The sequence below is a fragment of the Nelusetta ayraudi genome, unplaced genomic scaffold (genome assembly GCF_046127955.1).
Source record: "Nelusetta ayraudi isolate G7.1 ecotype Tasmania unplaced genomic scaffold, CSIRO-AGI_Nayr_v1 ptg000026l, whole genome shotgun sequence".
Taxonomy (NCBI): domain Eukaryota; kingdom Metazoa; phylum Chordata; class Actinopteri; order Tetraodontiformes; family Monacanthidae; genus Nelusetta; species Nelusetta ayraudi.
The window spans coordinates 5,747,740-5,764,368 of record NW_027466076.1 but is presented as its reverse complement, the minus strand read 5'-3'; the positions used below and the strand labels follow the sequence as shown (position 1 = coordinate 5,764,368).

Here is a 16,629-nt window from a genome sequence, read left to right as displayed (position 1 = left end):
GTCCTACCTGAGGCAGTTTGCGTTCTCCCAACGACGGTAAAGACAATGATAAATACCTCTGCATACATTGACAAGAAGGAATGAGTGAGTGGTGAGTGAAAGGAAGGGCGAGCTCATCACTTGAGGTCATCCTTTAGAAAGCAGCTCGCCTCGCGGGCGGCAGGTTTAATGGGACTGATCCGGGATGTGTGTCTGGCAGCCTGGGAAGCGGTGATACTCCCCCTCCCTCCTGCTCTCCTCCCCCCGGGGGTGGTGGGGCAGGGGGCAGGGGGTGGAGAAGCTGGAGAAGGGGACGTTGTATGTTGTTTTTGTAAGCGAAACGCCCGTCATTCAAAATCCGAGCCAATAAAAGACTGTGAGCAGCCGTGAAACTGTACACTGCAAGAAGTCGCCCGCTGCCAAGCGGCCGCCAGGCAGTCGGTCCGTGAACGCAGCACCGGCAGGAAGTCGCTCGGGAACTTTTAGGATGGCGACGTTCATGTTTTCAGCTTCATCCGATTCTTCTTACAATATTATGACGGGGTCTCTGAGCGAGATATACAATAACTGCCGAGCCACAGAGTTGACTGACTTTATAAAGAGTGAAACAGTTGTACAGTGCAATAAAAAGGACGACGTTATGTGACTATAAAGACAGAGGCTTCTTTCTTTCTTTCACCCTCCTAAGTCCTTGATTTCACGGTTATGTGGAGGAAAATATTGACAATATGATGGAGGAAAGTAGCCTCCTTCTATTTCAAACTATGAATTTGCACATTGCAATTTCTGAACTGCCACAAACATAATTTTTTTAAAACTATTTTTGTTAAAAAACAACAACGATGTAAACACACATGCAAAAGTACTAATATAATAATAATAATAATAATAATAATAATAATAATAATAATAATAATTATATATATATATATATATATATATATATATATATACATATATATATATATATATATATAGTTGTTGTTGTTTTCTAATTATTATTATTTAACTTCGCATTGTTTTCTTAACCTGTACCGAGGGGTAAATGCGTTTCTTGATGTTCACATGACAACAAACACTGATCATCGTATCAGTTGAGGGAGTCAGTCAGGGAGCAACGCAGCACTAACGCGAGTCATCACTGAACGATTCGGTGGACGCACTTTACTGTGTTGAACCGATTCTATCGATTGAGTTCTTTCAGCTTTGAAAAAGATTTAAGAAAAGATGGCTCGTGTGTATGTGTGTGTAGCTTTTAACTGTTGCCTTGTTGCTTTTGTGCTACCCTGTGAAGTGGCTCTTTCCTTCGGTGCTCAACAAGGCGCTTAAAATGGAAAGAATTGAAGATTCTAATAATGATTACTATTGTCATTATCTTTGTTGTTGTGCTTATTATGTAATAGCATCATTATTAATATTATTATTATTATTATTATTATTATTATTTCTCCTCTTCCATCGGTTAATAATCTTATTCTCATTGACGTTATTATTTTTTATTCTAACTCTTAGGAGCATTCTAGTTTTGTCTCCTCGTCCGTCGGCACACAAACGCGGCATTTTTTTTTTTTTTTTTTTTTTTTACAGTGTGCGCTCCACAGGAGGGGGAGAGAGAGGCGTGTGTGCGTGCGTGTGTGTGTGTGTGTAGTGTGTGTGTGTGTGTGTGTGTGTGTGTGTGTGTGTGTGTGTGTGTGTGTGTGTGTGTGTGTGTTGGTGGGGGGGGGGGGATAGGGGGGCTGGCCCGGGAGAGCATGGCCGCGGGAGTCGACGCGCTGCCGACTCGACTCTCGGTTGGTTCCTCGGCATCGACACGGAGCTCCGCACGTCAGGAGGCATTTCGACATTGCAAAGCCGCGGATTGCAGCGCCTTACCGGCGGAGACCTTTTTGATTTAGTGCTGTTGGTTGGCCACAGAGCTGCTGGCTGACTGGCTGGCTGGGGTTGAGTGGAGCTGGAGCTGCTGCCGTGACTCCCAGGATCGCTGCTGCTGCTACTCGGCGGCTTCTTCTGCTGCTTCTCGGGACTTTGGTGGCTTCTTACGGCAAGCAGCAGGGACGCTTTGCCGGCACCAGGACGGACGGCTCGCTTGCCTTTTTTTTTTCCTACTTTGCTTCCATTGTGGACCATGTATTAAGTGACTTGTTCGATTTTTATTTTCATTTTATTTATTTATTTTTGGCTTCCACCGCTACGATCGCAACGTCGCAGATCCGTGAGTTTTTTTTTGGAGAGTTTGAGACGCGGTGGGGGGATCGACGACCCACCAGGCGACTTCTTCTTCGTCTTCTTCTTCTTCTTCTTCGTCTTCTTCTTCTTCTTCTTCTTCTTCGAAGTGTTTTTCGAACGGACGGACGAACGAACTGCCTTTTAAACTCGAGTCAAACACGGACGTTGCTCCGTTTTTTTAAAACCACAAAGCCAAGAAAACGGAGCTGCGGAGGAGGAGAGTAAAAAAACAAAGTGGACCGTCACCCCTTTCTTTCTTTCTCTCCCTCCCTCTCATCAACCTCTCCAAACCCTTCAATCAACCCTCTTCACCTTCGGAGGACTGACCGCCGTGAGTGAGCGGCCGAACGGACCGTCCTCGTCCCAGAGTTCCGGCGCAAATATGCCGCAGGTGGAAACCATCGTCTGCCTCCTCGTCCTCATCATTGGGATGTGTGTGTACGGCCAGGACCCGGCTTCCAAGGTTGTGTCGGACCGCTACGCCGTCTTCTGGAACCGGACCAACCCGAGGTGAGTGAGCTAGCGGTTCGGTTCGGTTCGACCGTCACTGAGTATCAGCCGGCCTTGACTCTGGCCGTGTGTGTGTGTGTGTGTGTGTGTGTGTGTGTGTGTGTGTGTGTGCACTGTAATTTGCTGAGTTTGTTAGTGTTGATATATATTTTTAAAAAGTGGCCATTTTAAAGAGGGGAAAGAAAAGAACGCAGCGTCTGAAAATTGAATTGATTTATTGAATTTATTGAATTGAATTATCAACATCATACAGCGGCAGCGCGCGGTCGGTAACGTGAGCGCTGCCGTACACTGCCGCTGGTGTGTGTGTGTGTGTGTGTGTGTGTGTGTGTGTGTGTGTTCGCAGATGGGAATTGTCGCGCTGTTTTTGCGCGCATTTTGAAGCGTGTTGCTCTCTCATCAGCTCGCGAGCTGTGTACATCAGTCCGGCGAGCAACAGACGACGAGTCATTTTCGTTCCTTTTTTCTTTCCGCCACAAAAAAAGAGAAAGAAAAGAAGAAGAAAAAAATGCGCACGCTATTAACGCGACCATTCCGCGCAATTAGGCATTCATTGCTCCTCGGTGTCACGTCGCCGGATAAAAGAAAAATGATATTTAAACATAAGTGGGGAGAAGTGGTGTTTCCTTCCACCAGTCTGCTGCCATCCGTTGGAATTGACAGAGGTGTTTCAGAGAGAGAGAGGGAGAGAGAGAGAGAGAGAGAGAGAGAGAGAGAGAGAGAGAGAGAGAGAGAGAGAGAGAGAGAGAGAGACTCATCCAAAGTGGAGAAAGGGGTTGTTTTTGGCTGGTGGGAGATTTTCTCACTGTTCCAGTGGCCCGCTGGAGAGGAAAGGAAGCTCCACACGGCTGAAGACCTTTCTGAGGAAAACTTTGTGTGTGTGTGTGTGTGTGTGTGTGTGTGTGTGTGTGTGTGTGTGTGTGTGTGTTAGTCTGGTTTTGCTTTTCATAAATTGCTTTTCATCCAAATCAGGATCTCTAGTTTCAGTCTCACACTTTCCTTCTTCCTGTTCTTCCTGTGTGTGTGTGTGTGTGTGTGTGTGTGTGTGTGTGTGTGTGTGTGTGTGTGTGTGTGCGCGCACGAAGGTGACTGGCACTTGAGCACCACGTCTTACAGTCTTTTACAGTTTCGGCTCAAGTCGAAGCAAACAAAAGTCATTCTGCAAACGTCGATGCAAAAATAAGAAGAAAGAGACGGAAACCAGAAAACTGGTTTGCTGAGTGGGGGGGTGGGGGGGTTGTAGTAGTAACAGTTCCTCTCGTCAGTTCCACAGATGTAAATGCGCTGTGCTGTATTCAGAGCGTCTTGAGTTTCTTCTGGAGATGGCAGCCTGATAAGCGGCGGCTTCTCTTTCCTTCCTTCCCTCCTTCTTGGCCTTCAAACGGTTCCCGGCTCCAGTGTCTGACTGGTGTCTTGGTTGCCATGAACCCCCCCACTCACCCCCAGGGCCCCCCACCCCCCCCACCCCCTGGCCCACGCTGGGGGCAGACAATGCGGGGGCGCACTGGGCTGCTCCAGCAGCGGCCAGCGCTCAGCGTGGCGCCCCGGTCTTGTGAGAGATCCACACATGCTGAGGTCACACACTCGGGCCAGTGTAGCCGGGCCCAGTATTTAGAGCCGGGGGGTGGGGGGGGACGCAGGAGACGGTTGTCAGGGTCAACACCGGGGCAGCAGCAGCAGCAGCAGCAGCAGCGCCGGGCCGCGGGGGCCCCGGCCAGCGACGGGCGGCACCCCGCTTGGGTTTTGTCTTGTCAGAAAGAAGCAGCGAAATAAATGAGTAACTCTAAATGAATGTCTCCGTTTTTCTCCTTCATTCATGACTTTAATCTAAACCTGACCCGGCCAATGTAATGTGAAGGAGGTGCTGTGCTGAGAGACCCCCCTACTGGGCGGCGGGCGGCGGGGGGTGGGGGGGGGGGGGGGCGGCGCCCTGACCTGCAGCAGAACCCCCGGCGGCTGCAACTGTAGTCGCTGTCTGCCAACCTGCTGGTGCCAACGTCCACACGAGCCTCCGTCTTCCACCTTCTCACTTCCCGCTGCACATGTTGCCCAAAGTGGGGAGGAATGGCAGCAGTGCACACTCAGCCATTCATGAACCACACACACACACACACACACACACACACACACACACACACACACACACACACACACACACACACTCACCTTGAATCCCCCCTCGTCAGGAGCGGCGCAAGAGAAACGGGAAGCGAGTTGTGAGAAATGGAAATTGCGACAACATTTTTGTGTTTTTTTTTATTGTCTTCCACGGGCCGGGTGGGGGGGGATAAGCGTGCGCCCGTGTTTACCGCCACCCCTCCTCCTCCTCCTCCTCCTCCTCCTCCACCTCCCTGCGCCGATGCTTGTTGCTGATTAGCCTCCGCCGGCGCCGCGGCTTCAGGCTTCCTTCGCCCTGAGTTTTGAGTTGGCTCCCCCGCAGTGACAGCCAGGAGCTGCGCCAGCGTAAAGCTGCTTAATGAAATTAAAGTGAACTGCGTGTCAGGGTAGCCCTGGTTGGAGAGAAGCAGCCCCGGGGTAACTGATGTAATGATTCCTCCTTGGTTTTTTGTGTCATTGTTTTAATGCCGGACTCCGGCCGCGGACTCAAGAGCTGCACCGTCGATCAGCCAGATGCTGCGCAGCCACTGTGTCGTCAGCTGCGGTGGAGCTGCAGTGGAGCTGCAGCGGAGCTGCTCTTCAGTCGGGACTTCCGTCCTTCTTTTTTTCCTTGCGTTGTTCCACGGCGTCCCTGCCGCGCTCCGTGGATAGCACAGCTTCAGGAAGCTGTAAAATGCTCTTCATCCTGAATTAATGTGGATTTTCTGATAATCTTCAGGAGCAAAGTACAGTGTTTGCACACGACTCAGTGTACTTGTGACATAAAGGGAGCAGGAAACACTGCAGCGTTGTAAAGCAACAAGGATCTGCCTCACGTTGAGACGCGCGATTAACTGATTAACGTTCATTGTTTGTCCATCCGCATTTCCCTGGCTGTGCTTCCATGAAATAAAAGCCGTATTTCTCAAATTTTGTACAAGTACAATTGCGATTTGCTGGTGTTTGCATTGAATGGTGTGAAACGCATAAACCAGAATTCTGATGCTGAATTTAGAATTACCTTTGGTTTTGGTTTTTTTTCCCCGTTTGTTTGCCGTCAAGAATGCTTCTTCTATTTTTCTCTTTTACTTGTGAAAAATGTTGAGTTTCCTCCTCCGTCCAATCATATTGTGGCTTTTTCCTGTGGATATTCCTCCATATGGATGCGTGTGAAAAGCACGTCATGAGAGCGTCCAAACCTTTTCGCCATATTTGAGAGGTTTTTCCAAGTTCAGTTGTTTCCATCACCAGTTTTTATTGCCATATACCGTATACAGGTACTACCGGAAAAATTATATTATCAAGTAAAAGTTGTTTCATTTTGGCAATTTAACATAAAAGATGAAAGCAACACATTTTATTGAGCCATTCCACGCAAATTGACATCTCAAGCAGTTCCTTGTTGTAACTTTGCTCATTAAGTTTTTCAGCTTATTAAAACCGCAAAGCCACAAACTCAGAAAATTAGAATACTGTGAAAAGCTTCAGTGTTGTAGCTTCAAAGAGTCCAAAGAGTCCAAAGCACCTGCAAAAGGCTCCCGGGCCTTTAATAAGTCTGTCTTGGGTTGTCGGCTCAGAAGAGTTCACACATGGGCAAATACAACAGCCTTCTCAGGAGATTCTCATTTCCTGGGCAGTAATGTAGGTTCAGTGTAATTCTAATGGTCATGGAAATGCAGCTAGTGATCACTGGGAGTGCAGCTGCATTCCTTCAGACTGGAAGAAAAGGCGTCAGGAGCCGCCCGGCAGTTCCGCTGTTGCCACGAGCCGCTGATTGCACACAGAGGAGGCAGTTCTTTTTGCGGTAACTTTGCGTTAAATAAATGCAAACCCGTCAGAGAAGGAGGGGGAGAGGGGAAGGGGTGGGGGGGGGGGGGTGTGGGAGTCGCCTTTCCAGACAGGATATTACGCTGGAGACCCGCGACGTGTTGGAAAAGCACTGTTAGCAGAATAAACAGGGGTAAGGAGATGTAATGAGTGTTTTAATAAATAATGTGGAAATACTTTGTAGGTCAGAGGCTGCGTTGGAATCAGCCATTATTGATGTGTAATCCGCTCCCCCGAGCTGCTTCATTAAGCCCCGCTCACCTTTTTTTTTTTTTTTTTTTTGCAAGGTTTCACTTAAGAATTCCCCCTCTCACGTCTGGCCCGCCGAGCACTTTGAAAGAGCTCAGAGAGCCGCCCGCCGCCGCTGCAACTGAGAGCGGCCCGCGCGGTCGCGTCGCCCAGCCGGACCAGAGCCAAACCATTTCAGAAAGAGGAAAAATAAAATAAAAGGAAAGCCAGCCTGGCATTCTGTTCATCTCACTTGGAATTGTGTGAGGCTATTCTGTGGAAAAGTTTGGGTCGGCGGACTCATTTCTGCATTGTGCTCTGTTATCAGCGGCTCCGTGCAATAATCTAGAGGAATGCGGGAGAATCGGTCAGGATGTGCTCAACTCATTATGGGATGGCTTTGACGGTTGCCTTAAGAAAGTGATTTTTAGAGAATGAATATCAAGTTTAAAATTGCTATTAAAAACAAAGCTTTGTATTAGGGCTGTGCGATCAGTCGATTTTAAATCCAAATGAGATTTTTTTTTTTTTTAGCGGTAACAATGTTAAATAGAGGAAAATCGGAAAATCGATTTTCCTCTTTCATGCTTCCGGGTTGGCGCCTCTTGGGTACCGTAGCTCCTCCCCCCTGGAGAAGCTGTTCACTGGCTACCTATGGCATCTGCACTAGCTAGCCACAGCAGGTGTTAAAACCAGGAAGTGATTCTGATACCTGCTAAATTATTTTTCCGAACTTGCATACAACACACACATGTCCCGTTTTTGTAGCATATTTAACGAGATTTCCGCCGCCCGATTTTTCAGAGAGAAAAAAAAAATCAGGATTCTATTTTTGACCAAAATCACCCAGCCCTATTTTGTTTCATAGTTGTGTTGTAAAGCATAAAAGAGTCGACAAAGCTGGCGATCATGATTTTTATTTGAGACTCTTTGAAACTGGCGACTTTTAGTGAGTGTGCAGAATTTTGCACACTTGGAATTCTCTCAGTCACTTTTTAATGAAACATCTGAAATGGTTTTCATTAAGCGCTAAAATGTTCCCACACTTCCATACAGAAAGTCAGAAGCATAACTCAAAGATAAGACATTATTTCATGAAACTGTTTACGACGGCGACCCACAAACTTTTGAACGGTAGTGAAGATTTCGTGTCGTTTGCATTTGCGGTGATTTCGTGTTTTGTCTGTGTCGCTCTGGCATTGCTTTCATGATGCTTCACTCTAGAAGGCACGTTGTGCACCGTTTGGCTGCTGTACAAATAAAATGTGATTAATTGAAAGTCTGGTGAGTCGCTGAGACTTGAGGCTTGTCTGAGAAAGCGACACCAGGAGGGGGGCAAAAGTAAAAAAAACAACAACAAAAAAAAACAAAAAAGCTACGAGCTGTGGAGGACAACAGAGAAAAAAAGAGAAACGGGCCATGTAAGAAAAACGAGGCCCAGATGTTGGCTGTCAGCGTGGCCGTCTGCGTGGCGAAGCCAATGATGGAATAAAGTGTGCATGTGGGGTATTTACTGCCGCTCTGACAAGCAGCCATTAGCAAATTCCCAGCTCGCCGCCTATTTAGCCGCTTCATTAAAAAAGAGAGAGAAGAGAGAAACGAGCGGCTCCATATGGAGGTGGGCACCTCGCAGGCGTGGCCGCCCGGCCCGGCCCGCCCCGGCCCGGGGTGTTTATTTGTCGCTGATAGGTGGGGATCAGCGCTGAACCAGGGGCCCCGCCGGGCCCTGGGTCCCGGGTCCCGGCCCTAATCTCTGCAGGCTGTTTGTGTCTGGGACGCCGTGGAAACCGATACCCCCCCGGCCATCAAAGAGCCTCATTGGGTGGAGACTAACGACCTGACAGCTGGGGGTGGGGGGGAGGGATTCCAGGGTTGGGGGGGGGTAGAAGAGCACTGGCAGCTCCCTCACCCCCCCGTCCCCCTCACCCCGGGGTGGGGGCTGTTTTTAATCCCTGATAATAGCGTCCGTCCGGAGCGTCGCCCCGCCACATGCAGCACACACTAGCAAGCACAGTTTAGACACAGCTTCCCATGCAATTGATTGTTTTATCTTCACAACTTTCTCCACCGCAGACAGCAAAGAAAAACACCTTCAATAACTCTAAAAATGCTTTTTGTGGAAGAATTTTAATGTAAAAACGCCTTTGAGTTGTTTGACACTTTGACTGTTTCCTCCATGGTTCCTCGTGTGTTCATACGTGGCTACGGACCTATTATAAGATCTCCAGAGCCCGAGCCTGATCTCCTCTTTTTCATCTACAACCTGAAGGAAGCAGCAGCAGCAGCTCAGTGGTCACAGCTGATGCTGCGGCAGTTGGCTGTGATTTGTGAGTCGCCCCCTCGTTCACATTGTTGCCCCTGTGTTTGCTTTGCACTCTCGGGTCCGTTTGGTTTCCGCTTCTGGTTTATCTCGGATTAGAAATGTACACGCAAAAGAAGAAGAAGAAGAAGAAGAAGAAGAGAAGAAGGCGAAAACGTCCAAATATTGACCCGGTTGTTGGGGCTCTGCTGTGGGGGTGGAGGTGAGGGGTGGGGGGGGCATACAGTCAGTCACAGGGTGAGAGAAACTTCTGCAAGAGAGGCCCGGGGGGGTGGGGTTAGGGGGAGGAAGTGTCAATCTCCCGAGCCGCGGCATCAAAGAGCGGGCCGAGTCCTGTGGGCGTCTCCTGGAGGGGGGGGGGGTGTTGGGGGGTCTTCCCAATCGACCAATGAAATGCAGGATAATGGGCTTCTTATCGCAGGTTTACCTTCCGTTTTATGAGCCAGTGCGGGAGGCAGGAAGCACTTCAGGCCGCCGGGCCGAGAGAGAGAGAGAGAGAGAGAGAGAGAGAGAGAGAGAGAGATGGCAGATAGAAGATCTCTCTCTCTCTCTCTCTCTCTCTCTCTCTCCTTCTGTCACTTACAGTTTTTTGCAAAATAAAAGTAATAAAAAACATTCCGTCTGCTCTGTGTGAACTGGTCACGTGACCCCCGTACGTCTCGTCTGCTGACGGGCGAATGCCAAAAAAAGTGTTTCCGTGACACTTTAGCGATATTCCTCAATATGGACACGTGTGAAAAACCTCCTGATGAGAGCCAAGGCCGTATTTGAGAGGTTTTCACTTACCTTTTATTGCCATATTTAGGTTTTGCTCAATTCTACGCAGCTTCTCTCTCTCTCTCTCTCCCTCTCTCTCTCTCTCCTACTGCCACTTCATCACATGCGTCTCGCTGAGTGTACATAATAAGAACCTTCGGGTCAATTAAGCGCCGGGTTTCCCTGTGTGCGACGCCCTGCCGAGACGCCCGTCATTGCTCATGCTCTCCATGACCCTGCCTGCAGAGAGGAGACCCCTCCCCCACTCCCCCACTCCCCCTCCTCTTTTTTTCTTGCGGCCGCTAATAAGGCAAGGGCCCTCAGGCTGCTGCCGGCCGTGATTGACAGGAAGTAGTGACAAGGGCCCAGTAATCAGCGTGCACATTGTGTTGGTTTGGGTTGAACGTGGAGGAGAAGCTCGGTCCGCTCGGCCCGCAGAGGTTTCGGGTTTCCTCAGCGTGTTTTCGTGTTTTGAAGGTTCCTTCAATTTGTCTCTTGAATGAATCAAATCCAGTTCATCCAGTTTGAGAGAGAAGCCCAACGGTGTTTAAAAATGGGCCTTGCCGCAGACTAGAGTGAAAACACAATGTAGTAAAAAAAAAAAAAATTGGATGGAAATTAGTTGAAACATTTGATGAAATATCTCAAAATATGCAAAAAGGCTTCACGATGAGTTTCCTCAATTATGAAAGAGAGTGGCGGTCGTCTGTTTTCATAAAAATCAAAGATAAGAAGTCATTTTTTAACTCTTTTGTGGTAGTTGTGGTAGTTGTGAGAACGTTGACATGAGATCCCGTTGAGTCGCAGGAAGGAAGGAATTCCAAAGGAACTGAATCCTAAGCGGGTCAATAATCCTCGGGCCGCATGTCCACCGATATTTTTTTTTTTTCTCTTTTATGACTCAGAAGTGTAATATCTCGGCTGCTGATGACACAGTTTGTGTTGTGCGGCGGCGGCGGCGGCGGCGGCGGCGGCGGCGGCGGCGGCGCAGCGTGGTGTCTTTGAGTCCGTGGATTAGCAGGAGCCTCTTCAGCTCCTGCTCTCAGTCTCACTCCGCTGCACTGCTTCACTTTTCTGCCGTTTTAATCTTGGCGGGATTTTTTTGTTGTGTGTGTGTGTGTGTGTGTGCTGTTTGAATGTGAGTGGTGAAATGGCATCCCCTGTGTCTTTGTAGGCACCGGTGAGGGTATTAGCAGAGAGGCTCTAAGGGGCTTAAGAGGTCAGCCCTCCCTTTGTGCGGAGACACAAAACACTTCCTGTGGGACCCTTCACCCCTCTGTGTTCCTGCCTCAGAAAGCCAGGCCCTGCCTGACCATTCACATTAATCAGCCGCCGCTCCTAATGACTGCGGCAAAGCCGCCAAAAACGCCTTCCAAAAGCAGCTAAAGAGCCTCTGAGCTGCTAACAGACTGGACGAGGCTGCTGCTGCTGCTGCTGCTGCTGCGGGAGCGGCGCTCAGCGGTCGGCCGCTCTGAACGTCAGCTGGCCTCCCGTCTCCTCCTGCCAGTTGTGGAAGCAGGAGTTGAGGACTCAGTTCCTGCGTCTGCGTCTGCATCTGCTTCCCTTCACAGCAGATGCGGAAACACTTCTTATTTTATTAAGTATTTTCTGACAAAGCAGGGGATGCAAATCTGAAAAGCTGAATTTTACAAGGGATGATTCAAATGATTCAACCGTTCAGTAATGTTGAGGGTCTTTAGAGAACAGTAGACCCTCAACGTTCGTCCTCTGCCTTCACGTTGACTTCTAATGAGTCACATTAAAACTTTTTCTCATTTTATTTTTTTTTAAAGATGAAAGTAACTTCTTATAGAGTATATTATGACCTCATTCCTGCCACGGCACTTATGATATGAACTACCCAGGTAAAAAAAAAAAAAGTTCAATTAATTGCGACTAATTTAATTGAATCGATTCAATTCTTAATTGACAATTAATAAACAATCGATTAATTGTTAACATCGTATATACATTGTATACACAGAATAGAATAGAACAGATGAACTTTATTGATACCAGATTGTGAAACTGTACAATAATTGAAAAAAAAGAAGCTTCACAGTAATTCCAGGAAGTCAAGCATCAGTTCAGTGTGAGCGTCGGTGAATCTGCACGGTTGTGTTTTGTTTTGTTTTTTGTTCCCTGTGGACCTTTTGGAGTCAGGGAAAGATTTTTTCTTTATTTGCAGTGATGTGAAGACCTCACTGCATTGATATGGCAAACACACTGTAAAGGAGAAGTGCATGCAACCAGGCTGAGTCGTTAGGGCCTCGGCCTGATCAGCGCCGCTTCTCCTCCCAGACACTGGACACTGGAGGACGCAGCAGCAGCAGCGAACTGGCACGTCGGCCCGTCGAAATCGCACACGTTTGCGAGTTTGAGCCGTAAATTGCCCCCAAATTGTGTCTGATGAAAAGCAAATGTGATGATTTTGACAGCGGGGGCAGAAAAGCCCCCAAGTGAATGTTTTCTGGAAGCATATGTGGGTCAGTGTGGCTTTGGAAGGAGGCCCGCCAAGCAAGAAGTATGTGCACCTCCTCACACTCACTCCCAATGGCTGACTGCTGACTTGGAGCTTTAGTGTCTGCGTGCGTGTGTGTGTGTGTGTGTGTGTGTGTGTGTGTGTGTGTGTGTGTTGGAAGCAATTAGCCGTAGCCTGACGTGTTGAACGCGCTGCTTTTTCCAGCAGCTGCGGCCTCCAGTTGACGTTTGGCTTGGCGGATTGGATCGAAGTCTGCGACAACGGCGAAGGGAACGAAAATATTCCCCTGAAAGGCCTCCGCGTTGGAGGACTTTTCTGCCGCTGATTTGAAATTCTTGTATAAAAAGTCGCTGTTTATTGAAGAGCGGCGGCGGCGGCGGCGGCGGCCGTCGTGGTGGTCTGCTGGTGAACTTGTGACTTAGCGGGACCCCCTGGCGGGGCTCTTTGGGCCGCCGCTGCCGCCGCCGCCGAGTGTTTTCCTCCTGTTGGATGTTTTGCGCTTTGGGACGGATGAAATATTCAGAAAGTCCTCAATGATCTCACGATAGCGTCTGGACGAACCTTCTCACGCAAGCAGGAGAAATCCAGGTCAGGACCGACGTGACTTGAGCAGAGAAGAGAGGCTCTGACGTGATGTCAGACTTTCTTTTTCTCTCCTTCCTTCCTTCCTTCCTTCCTTCCTTCCTCCTCCGCTCAGACTCTCTGCTGGCCGCCGTCTCGTCCTCGCTGACGAATCGCCGCGACTAAAAGTTGTGATTTTTGGGCTATTTTATCGCTTTACGGGGTCATTAATTGAAATGGTAGACTGCCGGAGAGGCCTGAGCGCTTCCCGCAGACGTTGGCTGATTCCTCCTGCTGCTCCTCCTCCTCCTCCTCCTCCTCCTCCTCCTCCTCCTCCTCCTCGCCTTTGCTCTGTGGTGTGTGGCGGAGCGCGGCGCGGCGCTCAGGCAGCCATTTTCCGAAAGGCCGCCTCCATTTTGTTTCTGCGCTAAAAAGTAGGTTAGCAACCCTGAGACGTGACTGCAGCGCCTCCGCAGCCGCCCTGACCTCCGCGCTCAGACTCTCGTGTCCATCACGTCGGCAGGAAGCCGCTCGTGTCTGTCGCCAGGCGGCGAGCGACCGACTGGGAAAAGTTTCTTTCGCTATAAAAAATGAAGCGTTTTTTTAATCATTTTTGCAAATTTCGCTGCTGCGATTTTCTTAATTGCTACGTCATAATTTGTTTTCTTCATGACTTTATTGTTTTTTTTTGCATGACAAGCAGTCACAAATGCACAACGCTGATTCATTTTGGAGCATTTTTGGGTGCTATTTATTGGCTGGAGTAACTTTTGATGAAGCCCGAAGCCCCACGGAGGCCTTTTTCTTCAGGCAGTAAAGATTAACGCTGTGGCCAGCTGTCCTCTCTCTGCTGCTCCGCTTTATCAGTGGAGGTGCTTCACACTGATAAAAGGGCCTTTATGCTGCATTTGGGTGTCGGGTCACGACTGGATCTGATCCCCGGGCAGTCGTAAAGCTCAGTGTGAGCCTGCCGGCAGTAAAAGGTGAAAACTTCCTGAGGCTCATTTCATTTTAAGGTCGGCTCAATGGCGCAGCTGCTTCACAGGTTCACCTCGACGCTCCCGAGACGTCGCGCTTGCTCTTCGGCGTTGCCACCGAAGCAAACAGACGCCTGAGTTTCACCTCCAAATGGAATCTTTTTGCGACTGTTAGACCAACATCGACGGAGATCAACCAAGTCGGATTCTCTGAAGGCCCGTTTGAGTCGTTGCAGCCGGAGGTGGAGTGAACCTGTCTGTGAGTGCAGCGACTCATCGGAAGATCCGGTTTGTCCACTCCAGAATCAAAGGAGGATTGAAATTAGCGCTCATTAGGAGCGGTCGGACCGGTTCTCCCGTGAGCAACGCAAGCCTTAGAGGGACAAGAGAGCATTTAACGCCGTCCTCTGACCTACTAACATAATGATGGTGCAGGTAGCGGAGGAGTCGGGGGGGCGGGTGAGGGGGCGGGGGGGGGCTGCAGCGCCGCCACCTTGCATTAGCCCGTCGCCTCCGCCGCCGCCGCCGCCGTCGTATCAGCGCTACCGGCGGCAGCGCGAGCAGCAGACGATGATCCCCCCCTTTTATGTCTTGGCTCCATCAAGCAAGCACCACCCCCCCCAGCCCCCCCCAGTGCAGCCCCCCCCCGCCCAGAGTTATTCTAGTGCATAATTGATGGAGGAGTTAGAATAGCAGAAGTAATGCGATGAGAGGGTGCAGCCAAGCGCGGCCGGGGATCGCGTGCGTGGAGCTGCAAACATTGCAGGGGACGAGAGGAGGGCAGCGGGCGTAACAGGTCCCGCCGCTGCCTGCGCTGCTCCGTGGCCACGCCCAGCCCCGTCACCGCCCCCCCGCAGCCAATGGGCGCCGCCGCCTGCCAGCCAATCAGACGCCTCCGCTCAGAGCGGAGTACTACGCTTCTCGTGAATCGGACGGGGGACGGGAGGGGAGGGGAGGGAGGGAGGGAGGATGGGGGGGATCCGGCAGCAGCCAACCAGCCGCTCGCTGCTGCTGCTGCTGCTGCCGCCGCCGCTGTTTGCTCTCGCTGCCGCCTCAGCTCAGACCCTTGCACTTTGCCAGAGCGGCCAAAACTCCGTCCATCCGTCCGTCCGAGCGAGCGAGCGAGCGAGCGGTGAGGACTGTTTGGAAGTGAGTATCCAGCGCAGCCTCCCTCTCTCTCTCTCTCCCTCCCTCCCTCCCTGCCTCCCTTTTCCACTCTTACCCCGGTATCAGCGGCGGGCGACAGCGTGGCTATCACACCTCCACAAAGGAAAACAAATGGCCCCGACAAGCCCTGCATTGTCCGTTTGAACAAAGGAGGAGGAGGAGGAGGATAACCTGGCCCGTCCCGCCGCTTCAAAGACACTGAGGGAGAGGAGTGAGGGATGAGGGGAGTGAGGGGAGTGAGAGGAGTGAGAGGAGTGAGGGATGAGGGGAGTCCAGGAGGGCACGGTGCCGCTCGCACCACCAAACTTCACCTCGGCTTTAGAGACAAAACTATCGATGCAAAGAGCAGAACCATGGGACGGAGGAACGGGTGCAGTGAGACCAATAAAAGATAAAAACAACAATTCAAACAGCATTTACCCAAGCAACCAATCAGTTTAAAATATTTCCCCAAAATGGACAGAAATGTGGAAGTTGTCATGATCTAATTTCACTCTTGGTCTCCATGGCCTGCGTTGAGAGAAGGCAGCTGTGTGAGTGGCTGCGAGGCTGCAGTGCTCAATATGCTCAGCAACTGAACTGAAGGCAGTCTGAACTGCTACTACTATGATGCTACAACACGCACACGTATGAAAATAGTGAACATAAAGTTGGAAGAATGTTTTTTTTTTGTCACTGCGCCAAACAACAAACATGTTCCCCTGGGTGTTAATAGTGGACCATTGCACCTGGATGCAGGTGACTAATGGTGACTAATGATGCACTTAAATAGAATAGCAATAACCTGACAATTGTGTCCAATGACAAAATAATTCCCACTTTGTTGGATGTGCTGGGGAAAAAAAAAAAAAGAGTCATATTTGCACTTGATTTTCCAGGAAATAATTCTTGTTTTTTTTTTTCAACTTGAAAAAAATCAAATCAAACAGAACCGAGTCAAAGAACGGCTCCTATTTAACCAGGCCCAAGACTCTCGGTGCCGTTTGTTGTCCGTCACCCTCGCAGTCTGCACCCTCGTCTGCTAATTGCACATTAGAGCCAGCTAATGGCAATTTGCTGTTCTTCCAGTGGCGCTCAGTGAATCCTCCTGCAGCCGGGCTGCCATGCGGACACTGAGCCGTGCGCTGCTGAGTCGTGGCGGCGCAGACGGTAGCCGGAGTCGGCTGGGAAGTGCTCGCCTGGTCCAGCAGAGCACTTAGAGGCCAGCGGAGCGGCACTGCGCCTATTAGCATCGTAAAATTAGGCTCGTAAAGAAGTTTTATTTGTTTCCTGAGTGTGCCGGCTGCTTAGATTTCCATCACAAGTCTTTATGGCCTCCTGCTCATATTTCTGCCTCTCCATAGAGGTGACTGTTAACTTTTAGTGGACTTTTATAAGTTGCAAAAGCCTGGTCATCACAAGTTCACCAATATTTTCCTCTTGTTGTTTTACTTTCCGATGGAAACTTTTTTTAAACCTGCAAATGGCTCAATTTTCTGTCTTTTCCTGGTTTGACGGCG

General features: G+C 49.8%; 1 protein-coding gene across 1 annotated transcript in view; it reads left to right on the top strand.

The window, feature by feature from the left end:
• Positions 1 to 1,693: 1,693 nt before the first annotated feature.
• The window catches only part of efna5a (ephrin-A5a), a 67,506-nt gene continuing 52,570 nt past the window's right edge, over positions 1,694 to 16,629 (top strand). Inside the window, exon 1 of the mRNA XM_076029344.1 lies at positions 1,694 to 2,715. Coding sequence (XP_075885459.1) covers positions 2,588 to 2,715 — 128 coding nt within the window. The 5' untranslated portion in view covers positions 1,694 to 2,587. The remainder of the gene's footprint in view (positions 2,716 to 16,629) is intronic.